At 39.0% G+C, this 19,547-nt stretch overlaps 1 protein-coding gene across 5 annotated transcripts; it reads right to left on the reverse strand.

The window, feature by feature from the left end:
- Nucleotides 1-40: 40 nt before the first annotated feature.
- COMT (catechol-O-methyltransferase) lies at nucleotides 41-19,202 on the reverse strand. 5 transcript variants are annotated; one of them, XM_040602871.1, is made up of 6 exons: nucleotides 19,098-19,184; nucleotides 17,592-17,676; nucleotides 6,664-6,943; nucleotides 4,670-4,863; nucleotides 2,777-2,908; nucleotides 41-240 (listed from the first exon to the last, which is right to left on the reverse strand). In XM_040602871.1, exons 3-6 carry the CDS (start codon nucleotides 6,941-6,943, stop codon nucleotides 61-63), a joined length of 786 nt encoding a protein of 261 aa, XP_040458805.1. In that variant the 5' UTR covers nucleotides 17,592-17,676; nucleotides 19,098-19,184; the 3' UTR covers nucleotides 41-60. The 5 variants fall into 5 exon arrangements, with proteins under 5 accessions (XP_040458805.1, XP_040458814.1, XP_040458795.1 ...); XM_040602880.1 differs by having other exon boundaries at nucleotides 17,592-17,644; nucleotides 19,098-19,173; XM_040602861.1 differs by lacking the exon at nucleotides 19,098-19,184 and adding an exon at nucleotides 18,986-19,091 and having other exon boundaries at nucleotides 17,592-17,644.
- Between the last annotated feature and the right edge of the window lie 345 nt (nucleotides 19,203-19,547).

Raw genomic sequence — 19,547 nt, forward strand, 5'->3', positions numbered from 1 at the left:
TTAGCCTCTGCAGTTGCATTTACATAACTTGAAACAATGGTTGAGTATTAATGGCTCTCTTTATCCCAAAAACACAGCCTTTTCCATAGCATCCACCACTTTCATATATTCCAAATGAGATGGGTAATTAGTGCATTGGAAATGGGGGTTGTTGCGGATATAATTAATGAATTCTGGAGCTCCTGGGACGATGATATTGTCAGCCAGAAGAACCGAGCCCTTCTTCAGCAAGTTGCATTCCTAGAAAGAAGAGAAATTGCTTCATGGTGGCTGTTAAGCAGACATTGGCTTGAATGTAACATGTTTTCAGGTTAACCATGTTGTACTCAAGCACCTGCATCCAAAACCCCATTGTTTTGGAGGGAAGAAAAGATGTAAGAGAAGCTGAGTAACTCTCTGATCCTTTGTGGTCATGTTTAATATGCTGGCTTTTTCTGTTAACACAGTCACTAGAACATGAGAGACGCTGATACTCTGTTGGGTCATTCAGGTTCTGAAATAGCAAATCAAGTGCAGTGGAGGTGTGCAGTTTGCTTCTCAGATTTTTTCCAACTATGTCTATATAACCTGATGGTTTTCTTTTAGCTCTTAGGCCTAATGTTTGAAAACTTTTAATATGGGATTAAAATGTTGTAGTAGCTCAAGGTCGTCTGAGAGACTGAATGTACCAGTTTGCTTTGGCTAGTCTCGGTCAAACTCCAAAACCACTAAATGAATAAAAGAGATTTTCTGTGCTTGTTTTCCTTTCATCCTGTACAACTTTCTGCCACTTTGTTCAGAAGCTGACCGTGAAGCAGGGTTTGTGCATGATGAAAATCACTCTGACTAATTTCCACGAGGCATAATTAACTTGCCATATTCACTTCAAGTGCAATGTTTATGCTCAGTAAACCTACCAACCTAATTTTTACTGGTATTTTTGTCTAGTAGAAGTGGCTTATCTGAGTTTACCAGCTGTTTTAAAACAGAAAGTCTGTAGTGAATCAGACTGGTTGTTATCCTGTGGTTACAGAAGGTAGTTGCAGCCAAAACAAGGGGTGGGGTTTGTTGCTTGCAGTATATTAGAGAAGTCCTGTTGAGTGTGCTGTGGAGGCTGTTCAGCTTACTACTTTTGCCTCTGGTGACTGAACACCAGTCAGCACTGTAGAAGGAATTTTAGAGACATGGCAAATATCCTCCAGTCTGTTTCTATGGCACAGCTTATAGAAGCCAACAAGTGACAACATGCTGTATTTTCCTGGATTATCCTGCTGTATCATCGGGATTTCAGATGCTCTTTGTGTCAGGCTTTTCTAGAAGTGCACGAAAAGGAATGCTGTCTGAGCCACTTTCAATATATATGTAATCTGAATATTTTTTATTCATATTTCATATTCAGTATTTATATTGCAATACATGCCAGAATTGCATGTTAGATTGTTTGTAACATCTGAGAAAATGTGGGGATCTTTTCTTCATCTTCCTGTCCTTAATTTCACAAAGGTTTTTTTAGGCAAAGCAACTTTGTATCACAGTTGCATCAGACTGACCACTACGATGGAACTAAACTACCTGTTTGTTTTGGCTGTACTGGGAAAGTTAAGCTGTGATAAGGATGCACTAGCTCTTCCCAATGAAAAGAGCTCAGTCATCCTTACACAACCAGTTTAAAAGAAAACATTCTCTGGGTACAAAATAACTGTAGGGAGCGGATATTTTCTTCAGCTACTGCTGCATAAGTTCAACACCGGCTGTTCATAACCCCAAACAAATTTTCTTTTCAAACTGCTATCTTGAGGACAGGGCTGAAATTAAAAAAACAGAGAGCCTGGATGAGAACATAATGTAGTCCTCAAGCAGGGGTCAGGAAGTAGTTGGCAGGTTCTCAGTGTAAGAGGCAGCCTCAAAAAAAAGTGGACTTATTTGTGAAGAAAATAATTGAAAAATGACACTTCCATACAACCAGACAGCTATAGAAAATTTTATCAGTCTGCAGTTCCAAAACTAGAAGAGTATCTGTCTGTGCTGTATTGATAGATAGAGATGTTGTCAGTCTGTTATTTAACATCTGAAAATACCTTCCTATTCAGAAGCCATCTGGTAGTTAATTTACCTACCATTGCCTACCGTTGTTACAGCCAAAACTGTTTGGTAATGCTAAAAGTAATGGTTAAAGCAGGTTGGGAAGAAATGAGCATAATTTTTCCACGTTTGGGGCTGGGTATCGAGTTAGACAGCACTCCCCTAGCAAGTGCCTGGCTGGGGCAGTCTGCACTCCTCCAAAGGCTGCTTTGCAGTCAGTTGATTAGGTGGAGTAAAAACTCACAGAAAGACAATACCCAGCTGTGCTACCAAAATACTATGTCATCAAAAGGCTCTGCTGGCACCACAGATGCAGGCAGGAAGAGGGGTACTGAGGAGATTAGAGAGGTGGAGCTGGGATATATAGGTCCTAAGTCTCACCTGCTCCCAGGATCAGGGTGGTTTCAGGTCAAGTGTCCCAGTTAATGACCATGCAGACACTCCTTCAAAGGAGTATAAGACACAGACCATGCACTCCTCCAGCTAGGATTTCTGCTGCAGACCCATTTGTTCAGGATGAGCTATGTAGTGCTGGCACCTATCCCTAACAAAAGCTTGGAATCCCATCCCCCAAACCCTCTTTTCTTGTAGGGTTGTTATTTTGGCTGCCATTCTTCATTTTACAGAGTATAAGGTCCTTCATAAAGAATATAGGCCTCATAGACATCCAGGCATTTGCTACTTTACCTTTAAGACTGGAACTGTGCAAACTGACCTGGAGCAGGATGGTATCTGGTGTGTATCTGTCTTTCCAGTGGTCCAGGAAGACAAAATCCAGAGTATCTACTTCATATTTTTTCTTCAGCTGGGGGATAATTTCCTCTGAAGGACCTTCTAGGAGTTTTACCTGAAATGCAAATCCATTTGATGAATTGTGAAAAAATAATAGCAGAAAAAGTGACTTCTTGTTTCTGTTGGATAATGCCATTCATTACTCGAGACATGGAAATCTCCTGTTGAAAACAGTACTTTTAATTACTTTTTTTTTAGTTACATCTCAGTTGAATCTTGTAGTCCAAGGGATGCAAATAATACAGAGGACAGGTTAGTTTACAATAAAGCTGGAGGCTACAGTATGTAACATTGATATAGCCAGTAAAGAAAGAGGCAGGACAGAGGCTGTTGAGTCTTCCTCGCAGGTTTATTTGCCCAGGTACTGTTAAACGGAAAGGAGCCACTGCACATTGATTTGTAAGCAAGTGGAGGAAAAAATTGGTAAGGGAATCTGTCTAGGTTATGACTCATAGCTGATCAGGAGATCAAATCAGATGGGAAAAATACAATTTTAGATGTCACTAGTACTTTAGGTTCTCTTCAAGAAGTTAAGGAACGAATTAGAAGATCTCATGGTGGGATTTATTTCCTCTAGTTTTATCATCTATGTCAAAGTGTGTTGTCTAGTCGAATAGACAGGCACTTGTCAGGCATGAATCCCCTGACCTGCTGTCTGCCTTGGGCTGAGACAGATCATAGACTGAAAATACCAGCATCTCAACCAACTGTACAGAGTCAAGACACCTTCAGATTGCACAAAATTTAGGTATATCTATTGCGACCAGCTAGATCTGAATAAGTACATCTCATCTGAAGTTCATTGGCACATTATGCAACTGCTTCTTATGAGCTTTTGTAACAAATTAGACTATGGGTCAGTTTTCTGTTGCTCAGTCCCATTGCTGATTTGAACATTTTAGTTTATATAGAGAAAACCAATATTCTAGTCTAGCTTTTGGGAGGTAACATAGTGAAGTCCTCAGCTGTACTGCTGTGGGAGGACAGGAACTGTAATTAGACATGGTGCTAGTTTAATTAGTAAGGACTGTGGGTCCTTAAAAATTAGAAAATGTCTATGAATAAATGTCAGATGAAAGTCATGGAAAGGCTTCTGATTATCAGGCGAAGAATCTGTGGGGCAGTCTTGCAGTTCAATAATAGCAGCAAATCTAACCAGTTTGCAATAGTGGTTACTAATTTTATGAAAAGGACTGTGTGCTGATGTCCTGTCACTGTAAGTGAAATAACTGACTGGAGGCTCCCTCCAGGTCTGTATTATTCTTACAGTCACTATGGGTTTTGAAAGCTCTCAGCAAACGACTTGTCTACTGTACTAACCAGTGAATAGTGAAGAGGCCAAACTGGAAGATGAACTCTAAATGCTTTCAAAATGTTAAGGAGATATGGATGTATATGATCGTTTCTGGTCTTGCCCCTCTGAATCTTCATCCTGACTCACATAGCAAAGAACTTTGGAGAACAGCCCTGATTGTTTTGTCATACACACGCACATCTTGACAAGCCTCAAACTCTACCGTGACTCTCAGCTGGGTCTGCATTGTACTTGGACCCCTGACTGATGCTAACAAATCTAACTCACTTGTGCTGTATATACAAAAGTGCAGATGACCTTGGTCCTCTGCATGGACACTAGTAGCTTTTCCCTGCTATTAAACCTGATGGTTTAACGCTGCATGTTCCCAAACACTTAAGGTGTCAGACTTGCTTGACAAGTAAAAAACAAAATTTAAACCTATTATTGTTGTTTCTACGGAAAAAGTTCCACTCCGCATATGTTGTTTCTTCCCGCAAACCACAGGCAAATGGTATTTACCTTGTCTTGTACTCCAGCAAACTCAATCATCTGTTTAGCTATAGCAGCAAATTCTGGGTTGAATTCCACAGTGAGAAGACGAGCTCCTGGCTTCAGTAGCCGAGCAATCCTAACTGCTGAGTAGCCACAGTATGTTCCTAGCTCCAGTGCAACTGATGGATTGACCTCTTCCAGTGTCTTGTCTAGAATTAAACCTGAACAAAATGGAAATAGGTTAAATTTTGACAAAATCAATCTGGTTCATACACAGAAGACCAAGTTAGTGACAAGAAACTTAGAAAGTCAATATACTCGGTTGCTTAGGCCATTGAAAAATTAAGTCAAATGTTGATGTCAAATTATATAGTGTATCCTTTGTGAATTGGCTTATCCATGATCAAGTTGATCATGGACATTCTAAATTGCAAAATGCAAACTTTCAACTAAAAAAATCTTAGTTTCACAATACAAACATTTCTGAGTAAGGAAGTGCCTGAATTGACTAAAATATTTATAGTTACAAGGGAAAGATGCAGTGTTCTTTTCCAAGAGCTTATTGCAGAAACTGACTGTATTTGTGAAATATGTAAATCCTGAATTTTGAGTGCTCACATTTGTTGCAAATGTTACATGTAGTAGTCTGATACAAAATTTCTTATCCTAAATACTTGGTTTAAATACTAGAAAAGTCTAGTTATAAAGTTGCAAAATATCTGGATTCACTAGACCGATTTGTGAGATGGAAAACATTAGTCAATTGTTAACAAGAAATTGTTACCAAAAAGAAGTGACAGTGTACAATATTCAGTCCTTCTGAAGAAAATTATTTATTTGTGAGAAAACTGTCTCCTCTTACTTGTATGCCTAGAAACTAGATAACTAATCAGAAAAAGGATCTGAAGGGATTTTACATTGAGCCATGGAATTTTTCAATGTATATATACATTTCATTAGGTTTTATTTTCCTGGGTGTCATTTGTTTTGAATAGTGCAGTGATGATGCTTGCATCTTGAGATCATGTGGTCACTCTTGAAATCTTAGGAACTAAAGATGTGTTAACTTTGATGGCTTTTATCTGAGGAAAGGTCATCTTGTCAGAACAAATCTGGAGTTAAATTTTTAAGAATATAATCCCAAAGGATCAAAGTTTACAATTTTAAGAATTCTTAATCAGCCACCACCTACTATTCCCTTGCCCTAAGCACCCCAGGCTCATATGCAAAGGAACTAGTTTCACAAAATGCATCCATGACAGATAAGCATTTCAGTTACAGTGCTTACAGTTGTATTTCATTAGCTTTGTTAATCCGAGATGAAGAAAATTTCCCCTGCAACTTCCATCAGGAGGTACTTTTGTGTCTAATTCATAAGGGAACATGTTAACATTTTGCCATTACAGCTTTTTGAAAAGATTGTCCCTTTCCTGCAGCTAGAAAAAAAATGTTTTGTCCACCTATTTTCCTTTAGGAGGCAAGAACAGGATAATTTACTTGATAAGTAGCAACAATTGTTTAATAGCTGCTTTTGCGTATTATATGGTTAGGATTTCTCCCTTCAACAGTATATATATAACTTATGCTTGCATACACAAAATTCATGTAGTTTAAAATACTTTTTTTCCCAATTTACTATCTTTCAGTTAAGGATCTGAAAGTGCTTAACATAGTGAATTATGCCTTAAGGCCACCCTGTATAGGAACGGAGGTATAACATAGCCCTAGGTTTTCCCCATGAATTGTCATCCTCTGCTTACACACTTGTAACATAAACAACATACAAACCCAGGCTTGGTCCTACGACTTCCTGAATTACTCACTGGACACCCCTCCTCAAAGACATCTGCACAAGCATGCATTACTGTTTACAGAACCATTCTGCTGACTACACGGCTGTTGTGGAATTTGGTTTGTGTTTTTTTTCCAGCATATGGAAATCACTGTGTGAATACAATAAGATGTCCTGTACTGTGCTAGTCTTGAAGGATCTTTCAAGTGCTGATCCCTGCTGCAATTACCTTTCTCATCACCCACATTCATGGCCCATTCTTTCTGGGAGCAGTACTTATCTATAGTGTCCAGCACACTACAGGGATCTCCTCGGACTGCATTCTGCAGCACAAAATTTAAAATCCTCTGTTCTTTGCTCTGATTCATGATGAAATTGGTTATTTTCTCCCGGATTATTTCGTTCCAGATAAGGGCAGCAGTGCCGTTCTTCCTGATGAGCACCAGAAAGAGCAGCAAAATGAAAAGCAGAATGAAGACGAACAAAAGGACTGAAAAGCTCTCCAGCATCTGGAAGGAAAGAGAAAAACAGCCCAGGGTTAAGGTGGCACGGGAGAGAGCTATCCGTTTTGTAAATACTGAGCTGAAAAAAACACAACCAACAATACAGAACAGGAACACACAAAGTTTAATTATGATATTGTCCAGAGTAGCTGAAAATTACTCTCTATCACTTGGTAATGGATGGTACTCTGTGGCACTCCCTTTAGAAGCCAATTTTACAGGCAGTCAACAAGTAGCTTTATTTAACGCTCTGGTCCCTTCCCCCACACAGCTACTCAGTCCTGGCTCCAAGTATGCCACTGCACAAGGAGCATCTCAGCATCAAATCTGTTCTATTTTTCAAAGGATTTAAACTAGAGTCTGCACGTGATCCCACTCTCCTAATTTTTGAACACTGGGAAACTTCTAAGCTGACCTTGCTAAGAAAATAGGAACATCTCACCCTTCAATTCTGAGCACAGTTTCAGCAGAAACTGGGCACCGTTAGGTAACATTCTGCTTCAAATCAGTCTGCATGTCTTGAGTTACTACCTTGCATACGGACTTCTTTGCTAGCACCTGTCCTTCTTGCATGCTCTGCAGAGAAGCTGAGCACAATGTTTCAGTAGGACTTGACCTGACTCCTTCCTTTCAGAGCCTGCAGTGGAAGTACCCAGGTGGGATGGTTTACATAAAACCTTTGACATGAGCCATCAATCTGATACTTTTGTGAATAAAAGATGCGTTTCCTTTTATAAAGTGTGGATGTTTTCTCGCTGTTTATAAAAACATAAAGCTGAATCCCTGAATCAGAGAAGAGCTCAGGCTCATGACATTGAGGAGATTTAACAAAAGGGCACATTGTGCTTTTCTGATGGGCCAGCTCAAATTATCTGATGGGATTGTGCCTATTCTCCCCCTGACATTCAGTGTCATAGCCGCATGTGCCTATGTGTGTGCAGCATGGGTGGCATGTGTTTCTGTTTTGTGAGTTTAGAGCATCTGAACATAAAGCTCGGCAGATGAGATGCATGTCACCCTGTGCAGCTCAAGCAATAAATCCCATCAAAGCCATTTACTCTGATGGATTTCAGACAACCCAGTATACAGGAAGGTTTGTGCATTTACTTCCATGCAGGAGTCACAGCACAAAAGACCTGATAAAGGAAGCATCCTTAAAATTAAGCAATTGGCACTCTCCTAAAGGCTAAATCAAAGAAAGGGTTGTGGTTTGCCTGAGGATTCTCTCTGCATGTGAAGCTCCTGCTGAACAACCCAAAACACACCTAATTTATGATGATGTAGCTTATAACACCTCCACTTTTCCACCTCTGCTTCCCACAAGGGAGGGGCTAACAGTTGCACACTGGGAGGAAAGCACAGGTTGGAATGTGTTCCAGTTAGTATTAGGATGAATGAATGCCAAGTTAATTTGTTCTTTTAATCTAATTAGCCATTTGAATACAGGTCTAAAGGATTCGGAACCAATTTCTTAACCTCAGCAGGCTGGATTGAGTTGCACTGTTTTTTAATCTGTTGTTTTTAAAGAACATGACACAACTGTTCCTAGTCTCTGATTCTTTCTAAAAAGTCTCTTTCTCTTCCAGCTTCCTAAAAATGGTGAACAGCTTCCACTTGCACTTGTATTAATGTTCACCTACCTGGAGTTCAGCAAAACCGCTGCTCCAACAGGAGCTACATCATCCTCAAAAATTTTGCTGAAGTTGCCCAAGACCAGAGGTAAAGACCCTATATGATTAACCCAATATTCCCCCAGATTTCTTCCTAAATCTTCTTGCTTCCCTTTTTTGTTTTGCCCAAAATTGTCCCAGGAAAATCCTGAATTTTATGGGTGGTCAGACCTCTGTTTTGTAGTGGGACTTGGCACATACACATTACACATGGGGGAAATCTATCCCATTGCTTTAAAATTTGAATCATCAAGCAAAACACATTCTGAGTTCAGAAGATGACTGAGTTCCCATGGAGATACACTCAACCTACAGTACAGCTGATTGTTTGCTCACCCATCCACTTATCTTAGTTGCACAGCAAGTACAATCTATTTGGAGCAGGTAAAAGTGTATTTCTTTTACTTTTAAGTAGTCACCAATGTTAATACTTACCTTCAAGGTTTTTCTTACAAAGTTGACCTGAAACATTTCCTTTTCGGGCTCACCAGCATTATTAGCACATTAAAATGTTGCCTCTTGGACTTTCTGAATTTTGTTTCCTAGCTAATAAGAACCTACTTCTTTACCTCAACAGGATCATGAGGGCATGGATGTAAATTTTTCTTTTTTCCTTCTATGCACTAATAACTCTACTGACCGGGCCCAACTGTCCTGCACCTTCCAGGTGGGACTCTTGCTCTTTCTAGTTCTTCTACATGAAGATGTTCCACATTATCTGTCTATTGAGAACTTGGACTGGACTATGAAAATATCATTACTTTAACACAAAAATACCTCTCTAGCTTCACTTGGCTTGTCTTCACCTAGCTTTCATGGCTTAGTTGATTGTATGGTCATTGTTGATGGATTTGGATTACTAATATAGTTGAGAGAGAAAAATTCTGAACTGCAATGAATGGATGGAGCCCAGAAACCATTTACCAGCACCAGCAGGTATCTAACCTGCCTGCCTCTGTGAGCCCTGCATATCAGCGACTCACTTGGTGTCAGTCCAACCATATGCAGGTCCCTCTAGAAATGAAGACTGTTGGCATTCAGAATTATTTCAGACTACCACTAGACATAATCCTCTGGTTACAGTGGATACTTTAGCATCCTCTGAGTACAACTTGCCACAGCCTGTTGCTTTGTGCTGTGAGATTCTGCCAGTGTGTTTGAGGCTGCCCTTCAAAGATCTGTCAGACAGCTAGGATGATAGCTGCAGGATGAACTAGGTGGTATATTTTTTGAGGAACAGCTTTCCTCCTTCATTGCTTAGTATAGATATGAGACCATTTGGTGAGATTTCTCTAAACAGAGGGAGGTAGTATCTGTAGGTTAGCTCACCCCCAGTTCCTGTCCTGCAGGAATGCTGAGACCTCTTTTTCAGACAGGGAACAGACTTTGAAGACTTCTTTTTATACCATAACAAAAAGAACCTGCTTGACAGAAAAATACTGTCCTTCCATTTTCATATTGCTACCCAAGCATGGAAGGGTATGTCAGCAAATCAGATTTCCATTGTCTTATTTTCTTACACTGCTACAGGCTTCATACACCAAAATTACAAGACACCACATGCTCAAAAGCCCATGTATTAAAGAAGGACAGCTTCTTCGTCAGCAGCCTGTGAAATGCAGTTTCTTAACGCATCTCTGTTACCCAGAACAGAGAAAACCACTCGACTTGGATTAGACCTGCTGATTTTTAGTAACTTCAGCTGATCTCAAACAAAAAAATACTTTACCCTCATCCTAACATGGAAGCAGTATTCTTTTAAAGATTTTGTTGTTTTAAAAGAGTGCACTTTATGCAGAGAGTTTGAGATGTACATGCCCTACCTTTTCAAAGGCATAGATTGTATTTAGGCTGCTGCAACCCACCACAAGCACTGCATGTAACATCCTGATAGCAAGGTGCAACTAGCTTGACAAAAAGGTGTAAATTGGGATATGATTCTGAAGCACACACCTGTAGCCTTCTGCCTCATCTAGCCATTCCTTATACAAAAGCATGAGCAGACTGACAGCCCTTTAGTGTGTCTGGAAGGACAACAACTGATAATTTTGCTGGGCCATCTGGGAAACATATTTTGGATCTTCAGCTATGAAACCTTATCCTCTCTGAAGGTAAAATACTGACCTGCATTTCCTTGTGTGTCTTTTTGGATCTAGACTGGTGAGTGGCTGTTAGCAGTGGTTTGCACTTTTTTTCTAACATATTTGTCAAGAAGACAAAAAAAGCTGTAAATTTAAGCTCAAACATGTGTGATTTTGGGATGGTCTTAGATCCAAAACTTAAGCAAGGAAGCAATTCAGCTTGGCTGTTTCTATGATCAAGTGCTTAGAAGGATCCATTTCCTACCGTGCCTCAATTAGTTAGATCTTTGCACTTCTGAGTCCCGCATGAATGCTACCATGTGTAACAGCAGAGCCCACCTGCCTTAGATGGTCCTTAGATGTTGCTCACAAGCAGCACCAACCTATACAGTATGTTCTGCTTTTTTCCACTCCTAGACAAGTTCATTTGGTTTTGCTGTATCGAGGAATGTTTTTCAACTATTGGGGTATCATCATCATGATGATTATTATTATTGTATAATACCCTAGTGTCTTCATAAACTGGCAGTATGGATTGTTCTTGGTAGAGCTCCTTTAGGAGGCAATTATCTTAAAAACCACTTCCTAGAGAAAGTAACTTTTAAAAGGAGCAAAACAGACATATCTTGGGTTCATTTTCTTTTTTTTTTTAAGTTTTTCTAAGTTTGTTCTTAATTTCTGTTGTCTTAGATTTGAAAAGAAATTTAGTGATCACAGAGGCTGTAAAAGCAGTCTGCCATGAGCAAGATGCACTGGTGGTGGTAATGCACCCAGAGAGAAAAAATAACTGTACCAAAATAGGTAATTGCTTTCATATTCTTAGCTGGAAAATATCTGATATGAAAATTAAGTGCATAATTCAAGCAATTTAAAAACACCACTACCTAAGAGACAGTCATGACAGCTTTAGAAAATGCAACTGTAATTTTAGCTTTAATGTGGATTCATGAGATTCATTAAATATGCAATAAAACTGAACTTGCACATGGTCAAGTTTCCCATAACCACTTACTACAAAGCAGTTGCTCTTATTATTTAATGCTTGTACTGGGTTCCAAATACACAGGTTAGCACTGCAACCTCTTCTGTGCATTAGAAACACCATGGTAAAGCAAGCTTTCTCTTTGAAAGCTAAAATTTGAAGTGGAAAATAGTAGGCAAAAGTAAAAATTCAGCAAGGGAATAAATAGAAAACTGGAGGGATGACATTATGGAAAGGAATGAATAACACATATCCCTAAATCTTTTTTTGAGAAGACAAAGTTTAAAAGAAAACACATTAAAATTTCATGCCCAAACGTGTCAAGCTACTGACAAGTCTTTCTAAAGCTCTGGGTTATTTTCTTATGCATCTAATCTTACTCATTTTGGCAGGTTTCATAAGACCAAATCATAACTTGGTAATGCAGTTCAGCAGTTTTTCCCTGATGCAACCCATAATCAAACAATCAGCATTTGGATGGGATTACCTCTGTTTCATTTTACATAAATCTAAAAAGACACTTCCAAAGAGAGAAGCAAACACAAACTGTGGGAACCTGCTGCCCCAACTTACCTGCCATTGAAGATAAAATACCCAAGTCATTCTAATGACTATAAAAGAAACCTCAAGGGACTGGCTCAGACTTGGGGATCTATTATTATAGCAATAGTTGTTAAGTTAGAGGATTCACTATGCCCTTACTACTATATGATCTGCAGTTCTTCTAAAAACATAAAAACACCCATGTGATGGAGCACAAAACAGTATATCCTAGTCTTTATTCCTGTACAGGTAACTCCAGCCATTTCACCAAGGGTTCCAATAAGGATCTTTCAGTAATGCTATTTATCAGTCCTTCTGGTACTTTTTTCCAAGTAATGTTAAAAAATAATTGGTCTTGGAATTCCCTGAAGTGAAAAAATAAGGATTAGTACAATTGGTAACATCAATTTTTAAGGTAACTCCAAGTAACCAGATGAATTCAGAGACTCTTCTCAGTGTTTCGTGAAAACTGTATGAAGTTTTCAAAACACTGTTAGAGGAAGGTGTATAGGGATTTGATCTGAACTATTGATTGCTACTATTTCTCTCTTAGATTACAAAACAACCTCCCTCTGCTAAAAACTGATATTTACTGAGAAAAATAATCACCATGTTGAAAGCAAGCACTTTAAATGCTCTGAGTTTTAATAAGGACATATGTCTTAGTGAATTTCACACTTAGTGGATTAAAAAAATATCAGATTTGATTATTTAACTATTCTGAAACTTACTTCATTACATTATGAGTAATTAACAAGACCCCATTTCCTACAGATGCAAAAATAAGAGATGACAGGTATTAGAACACTTGAGAGTTTGAAAACTGTTGGATAGAACATTTTTCTAATCAAGGTGAATCCTTATTAGTCTTAGTACAGAGCCCCTCATTACAATTTTAGCTTGCATAGACTGGTAATTGCTTTGCTTTGTACTGAAAATGAAGACTTAAACATAATCACAAAAAAAACCCTCTTCTTCAAAGATGACATGTACATTAGAGTGGTATTCTCCAGAACTAGAATGAGAGTAAACTTTGTGATCTTGAGTCAGGGGACTTAGGTTTGAGTCTCATTTTGGCAATATTTTTCTGATCTGATCTTGGGTGAGCTGTCTTACCTACATCTTTGTTGCCGCAAGAGTAAGTTAAAGTTACTGCTAATTCTGTAACTTTCAAAGAGGTGTAAAGCTGAATTAATCTTTGTCAGAAAAGTTCCTGTTATGGCTATATGGATAACACCTGAGGAAAGGCAAACCGATTTCACCTGCCATTAACTGAAGAGATCAAATTTGGGATGCCAAGACAGCAAACACCTGTGTGACATTATTATTGAGTTTATGAAGAACAGGGAAAATGTGGAGACAAACAGTGCTTCAAACACTTTCCTTAAGTGATTTCAGCCTGCTGACAATTCAGGCCTCTAAGGAAAGATGGTGTTACATCCAATCTTGCTATAATTTTTCATGCATTTAATCTAACTGCCAAGTACTGGTTGGTTGTTTAGGAGTTTATTACGAGTCTCCAAGCACCCAGACAGTACTTTAGCATTCTGATGCTAAAGGGTTTATAATCTAATTTAGACTTTGTTAGCTTACATAACCTGGTGAATGGGGAATGCTCAAAAAATTTTTACCATTCAACCTTTTTTTCACAAAAGAATCTTTCCATTGGTCCGATGGTATAGAGGATAATAGAAATGGTCGACAATAGTAGAGTGCCTGGGGACAAGGGGCCTAACTCATTGCTGTGACACTACTGTTAACTCTGCAGAAAGATGGATGTTATAATGCAAACAATTTTCTGGAGATTTCGTTTCTACATGTATTTTAACGTCTGTTGCTCTGCACTAAGCCAGAGGAGATCTGTGCTGTGCCAGGACTGGGAGTGGAGTTCCTGACACTTTGTGCTATGCTGTCTTGAATGAGGCAATCTCCATTTTGTAGCATTTTGCTTTTCTTGATCCTTTCCCAGAGCAAGAAAGGCAGAGTATTTTGGTGAGAAAGTCTAAAATAACTTCTGCCAAACATATTGTGTCGTGTTGCTGTAGGCAACACAATTCAACAGCTTCATATTTCAGTACTTTTAAAGGTCAAAAAAAATTGTTTAACTCCTATTCTTTCATTATTGTTTATGCATTTTCAAATGAGTGCAACACTGTGAAGAATAATCAGCATATTGCCAAATGTGAATAACTCTTATTTCAATGGAAACTTGGTTTGAGAGTTTGACATTTAGATTTTCCACTGACATCATGAAAACAAGCTGAACAAACTTTATATATTTTTTCACTAAGTATATCTTGCATGAAATCTAAATTTCCCTCTTCCTAGGTTTTTTCAAATTACAATTTAGCTTCACTACCATGACTACAAAAATTCTGACTTCTATAAATGCAAAGTTCTGATGATTCTCCACCCTTCACCTTTGTCTTATCTTTTTCCCTCTCCTCAGGTTAAAAGGAAACAAATACTGGTTTCTTCTCACTGACTGAAAGGAAAAGAACAGTAGAGTGTCTATTATCTACTCCTGAAGCCCCTGAAGCTTCATAAGAGTGTTTAAATCCATTCTTCCCTGATAGATTTTAATTAGGATAATTGCTACCCGTTTCAAACTCCCTTCACAGTAGCCATTGCCGAAGTATTCAGTGCTATCACCCAAAGGAAAAGGTTTATATAATGGTTATGTGCCCCATAAAGAAGAGCAAGGTTTAGAATAAACTGGCCACACAGAGAGGCCTCATCCCCATCCAACAAGCAGGACAGTGTGGATCTGTGGTGTTCTGATCCAGGCTAGCCTAGTGAACACACTGCATGATTAAAGCCAGAGTTTGAGGTGCAAGAATTCTTCAAGGATAAGAAATGCACTTTACTAGGCCTTGAGCAAAACCAGCTTTTCAGGAATAAGGTCCTTTCAGATGCCCCTAGGAATCATTTATTTCTGATAGTCCTTATTCCCACTCCAGAATTCTAGATGCATTGGTACTATATGTACTAGTGTTTGAGGCCAGTGGTTGGTGTAGCTCAGCTGAACTGTACAAATCCCACCTGGGAGGCAGTTAAAAGTAGAAAGTGCTCTGCTCTATCAGCATACTAGGAGCTGGTCTGTAAAAAGTTTTCTCAGCTGAGATTTTCAGGTTCCCCAGTGGTAAAATAAGCTCCTATTGAGTTATTTTTGCTCCAAATGGAGGTAGGGAGAAAGGAATGGAAGAGGAAAGATCAAAATGGCTAGTTGTCCTCAGCATAATCACCTGTGACAAGACGTATTTCACATTCTCTATATATCACAAAGATCAAGGGCTGAATCTTCAGTGTCCCAAATCCCCACTGTGGGCTCCTGTCTTGCTTCCAAGGCTACAAGCTAATCTGCTGTAAATCTGTCTCTCTCCCAGCACAGCTTTCTGCTCTCCACAAGCTGCTTTTCAGGCCAGGGGGAGTGCACAACTGAAACAGTAGTGAGAACACTCACTGAAGGATCCGAAAAAGTAGGAAGGAAATTACTCCTGAAATGACAGCTTATTTCTATGGAAATGAACAGGTCTAACAGGTTAGGCAGGCAAGGTGGGATCCACCACAGCACAGCAGGTAACTAAAGTGCTGTGTGGGAAGAGTCAGCCTAACTAAGACAGCACAAGGCATGAGACCTTGGACTCAAATTCTGAGTGAATGCCCTCCCCAGAAAAGTAGCCAGAGTGGGCATAAAGTGTCTCTTTCTTTAGATAAAAATTGCTTTCTGAGAAATCTCTCCTGAGAAAGTTTTAGCAAAACTGGTATGGGTGGCCTCACAATTAAGATCTGGTTTCAATGACTGCTGCCAAAATTATGTTTTTTCAGAAAATTCCCAGTCAGTTCTAATTCCAGTGATCCTGAAGGAATGCTGAAAGACAACAGTGTGAGACTGGCAGAGATAAACCTGATACCAGCTGCAGGCTACTAAGAAATACTGCTAAATTTGAGTGATAAGTAAATTGTGTGCAGTGTTAATGTGGTTAAACTTTTCCACCGATGCAAAGTAAAGCTGTAAATGAGGAAAATTTTCTTTTGCATTTAAATACTGTAATGCTGTGCAAATGCATGAGATTCTGAACCTCTGAGGGCTTTATTAGAGGAGTCCATATGTTACTGAAATCCAGGAATAAGACTCCTTAATACCAATGTAGTATTAAGAAGCAGACATTATTTATTGCGGCACTGGATGCACAGGGAATCGTTCCACCTAACATGCATACCTATTTCGCGGGTGCCGTTTTATGTCACATAGCTATACATGTTCATTACATTTCTTGGAAATATTTGCATATGTATGAGCCTTCCTAGGACCTCCATTAATGTCTTTTCATGCCAGGGCAGTTATGCCTCCAGTAGGTCGCCCTGACGATCTGGTGGTCCCTTATCTCCTCTTCACTCCTCTTCAACCCGTAGTTTGCCCCATGACTCCACCTAAGTTCTTGCACATATCCCTTACTTAGCACTCCTTCACAAACCCCAGAACCAGCTCGGCCTGCTTTTTCTGCTGCAGACCCTCTCTTAGCATTATCTATTGTTTCCCGGGACTGACTCCCTTGATTAGAAATCCTCTCAGTCATCAGTTTTGATGACTTGAGATGGTGAGTACTTAGGCATTAAAACGACTTGAGAGGGTGGGTCAGCTTGACCTAAACTTTTCGGCGTTTTTGTTTAAATCAGAATTTGGTAACTGGGGAGTTTAATAAACGCAGAGCTGAGTAAGCAGAAAAAAGTAAGCTTAGGTGCAGAGATGAAGTAAAGGATGTTTATGGAGATCATTTGTGTGAAATGTAGTTGACAGTATTGGTAAATATGAGTTTGTTTTTAAAGGACAGAAGGTAAAGAATATCATTAAAGGGCATCAGAAAGATACTCTATAAGCAGCAACAGGGCAAGCAAGCAAAAGTACTAGCTTTTTGTCTGTTCTTCACAGGCATTTTGCTGTAGCAGAACTCCCTCTTGAGAATAAAAACCCCCATAAAATGAAGCTGCAGCAACATTTATGAAAGCAGCTATTCAATCAAATATGACTGAACTGAAGCTTGACTTGCATTCAGCTTTTTCTTGAATACAAATGAGTACCGAATTCCAGCATACTTATAACCATAAATTAAATTTTCAATTTAGTCAGGGTTATCTCCTCTTACTTATATCAACTGTCAAGGTTTACAATACAGTACAAATGCATTACACACAAATATGTCCTACTCTTTCTCTGTGAAAGCTATTGCTGCCCACCGACTGGCTTCCTGACAATGAGTAGCAGTCAGAATGTGGAAAACACTGCTTCTTTCATTTCACCACTGTTTAAAATAGTGACATTATCTAAGATAACAAATCATGTCAAGTCGGAGAAATAAGAAAATATAAATATGTACCTTTCTCAGTAGAGCAGAAGCTGTTCCCTCCGATCTTTTCCTGTGCTGCTCTGCTGTGGATTTTATAGAATAAGAGTCCAAGAGCCTGCAGTATTCAGTCACATTCGATCACATCACAGGAATAGCTTATCAGTTGTGTTACACAGACTCTAAAAGGAGCGGTGTCCTTTTCCCCCAACTCGTCCTTTCACAGATTTCTGCACTCCTTAAAGGTGCTCACTTTTCTAATAACCGTAGAGAAAGCTATTCATCTGTCCCTTAATGACATTGTTCTTGTTACTTAGTTACAGCACAGTGAATGCTGACAAAGTCAGGTATGAGCCAAATCTGTGCTCAGTGTAAATGCACTCTGTTCAATCAAGCAACTCCAGGAATGAATTTGGCCCAAGGGATTTAGTTCTTTTTTCAGCTCAGGCGTGGCATGCTACAGCCGGTGCAGAATTCGTAGAAACAAGACCTAGGCGTGTGGGTTAAATATAGAGTGCTGTTGGAGGGAGGGGAGGTATGTACAGCAACTTTCTTAAAGGCAACTACATTAGCAGTTGTAACCAATACATTGTAAATAGTACATTTGAATTTCTATAGCTTCTAGTAGGAAAAATATTCTGCAACAAACAGCTCTAAGATAAAAGAAGAGGCTTAGAAACCTTGGTTTTGGCTTGACTGTCTATATTATTTCCTTCCAGGTGGAAACAATATAATCAAGCTGCACCATAAAAGAAAATAATTAGAGAACCCAAAAACTAAACACAATGTGGGAGTAGTTCGCTGCTGTATTCTCACTACAAAACTCAGACCTAGAAAGCAAGTATTTAAAGCTCTAGCCTAGAAACTTTTAAAAGGTTTAAAGAAGGGGTTTGTATGAAATGTGGCAGAAACAGGAGTGGAAGATCTGAAAAGAGGCTTTGTCACATGACGGGGGAGGTCCTTGGAAGAATTAGGTTCTACCTGAGAGCATGACAAGAGAAGAATTAAAAAATTTTAAGTGGATGAATTGTATAAAGAATTGTGGGGAAAAGAGGTAGGTGAAGATTGAAGTAGTTTTAGTAACTCTAAACAAAACATAACTAAAACCCTGCAACATAGCACAGTACCCAACGTTAATACAAAATAACTTTAAAGTATCCCTTACATGTATAGCAGAGCTTTAGCTCAACAAATATTTTTTTATAATCCAGACATCAAGCAGAACAGAGAATGAAATAAGCAATACTGCACTCCAGCTTCACTGACAGTAATTTCCTGTCTGGGTAAAAGCTGGTTGTGAAAGCATGACAGGTTGTGTCGCCACGATTCCTGATGCCACCCGCAGTTAAAATTAATTGAGAATTTCGTTTACTGCTGGGCTGTGGAGAAAAGAACTTAAACCAGTAAAACTTATACTATACACTGACCTAGTTCTGTAAGCATACAGCTGTTCTTTGGAGATGTCTTTGCAGTTAACTATAGCTAGTTGTGAACTGGCCACGTTCACATAAATTAATGTGAATTAATGCCAAGACTTACCAGGTTGAGCAGTGTCCTATGACAACACTTCTAAAGGACTTCTAACTTTGAGCTGAATCATATTTTCAGGCTAGAAGCATGGGAGGAGCAAACTTGCTTCCGCCTGCCCACAACTGTTTACTTGTATGATAAAGGCCATGCCTACAAAGTAACCCTTTCTGCTATCTAGATACTTCATTACATAAGTAAAAATGGTAAATGGCAACAACTGCAAATTAGGAAAAGCAGAGTTTCAGTTAGTTAAACTCCCCAAACTGCGTGATCATATCCGTAAGTTACTTCCAAGTTAGCAGAAAGTTTAAATCTTGTAAAACGTTATTATGGGATAATTTTTTTCTCTAAGTTTCTTTGGTAGGCTGTTAGACATTGGCTTATGCCTTTCTTTAATTTACTTTTTTGCGCAAGATAGGGCCTATACACATATGGGTATTTTTGTAAGTTTTTACTAAC

This window comes from Falco naumanni, chromosome 1 (assembly GCF_017639655.2).
Source record: "Falco naumanni isolate bFalNau1 chromosome 1, bFalNau1.pat, whole genome shotgun sequence".
NCBI classification, from domain to species: Eukaryota; Metazoa; Chordata; class Aves; order Falconiformes; family Falconidae; genus Falco; species Falco naumanni.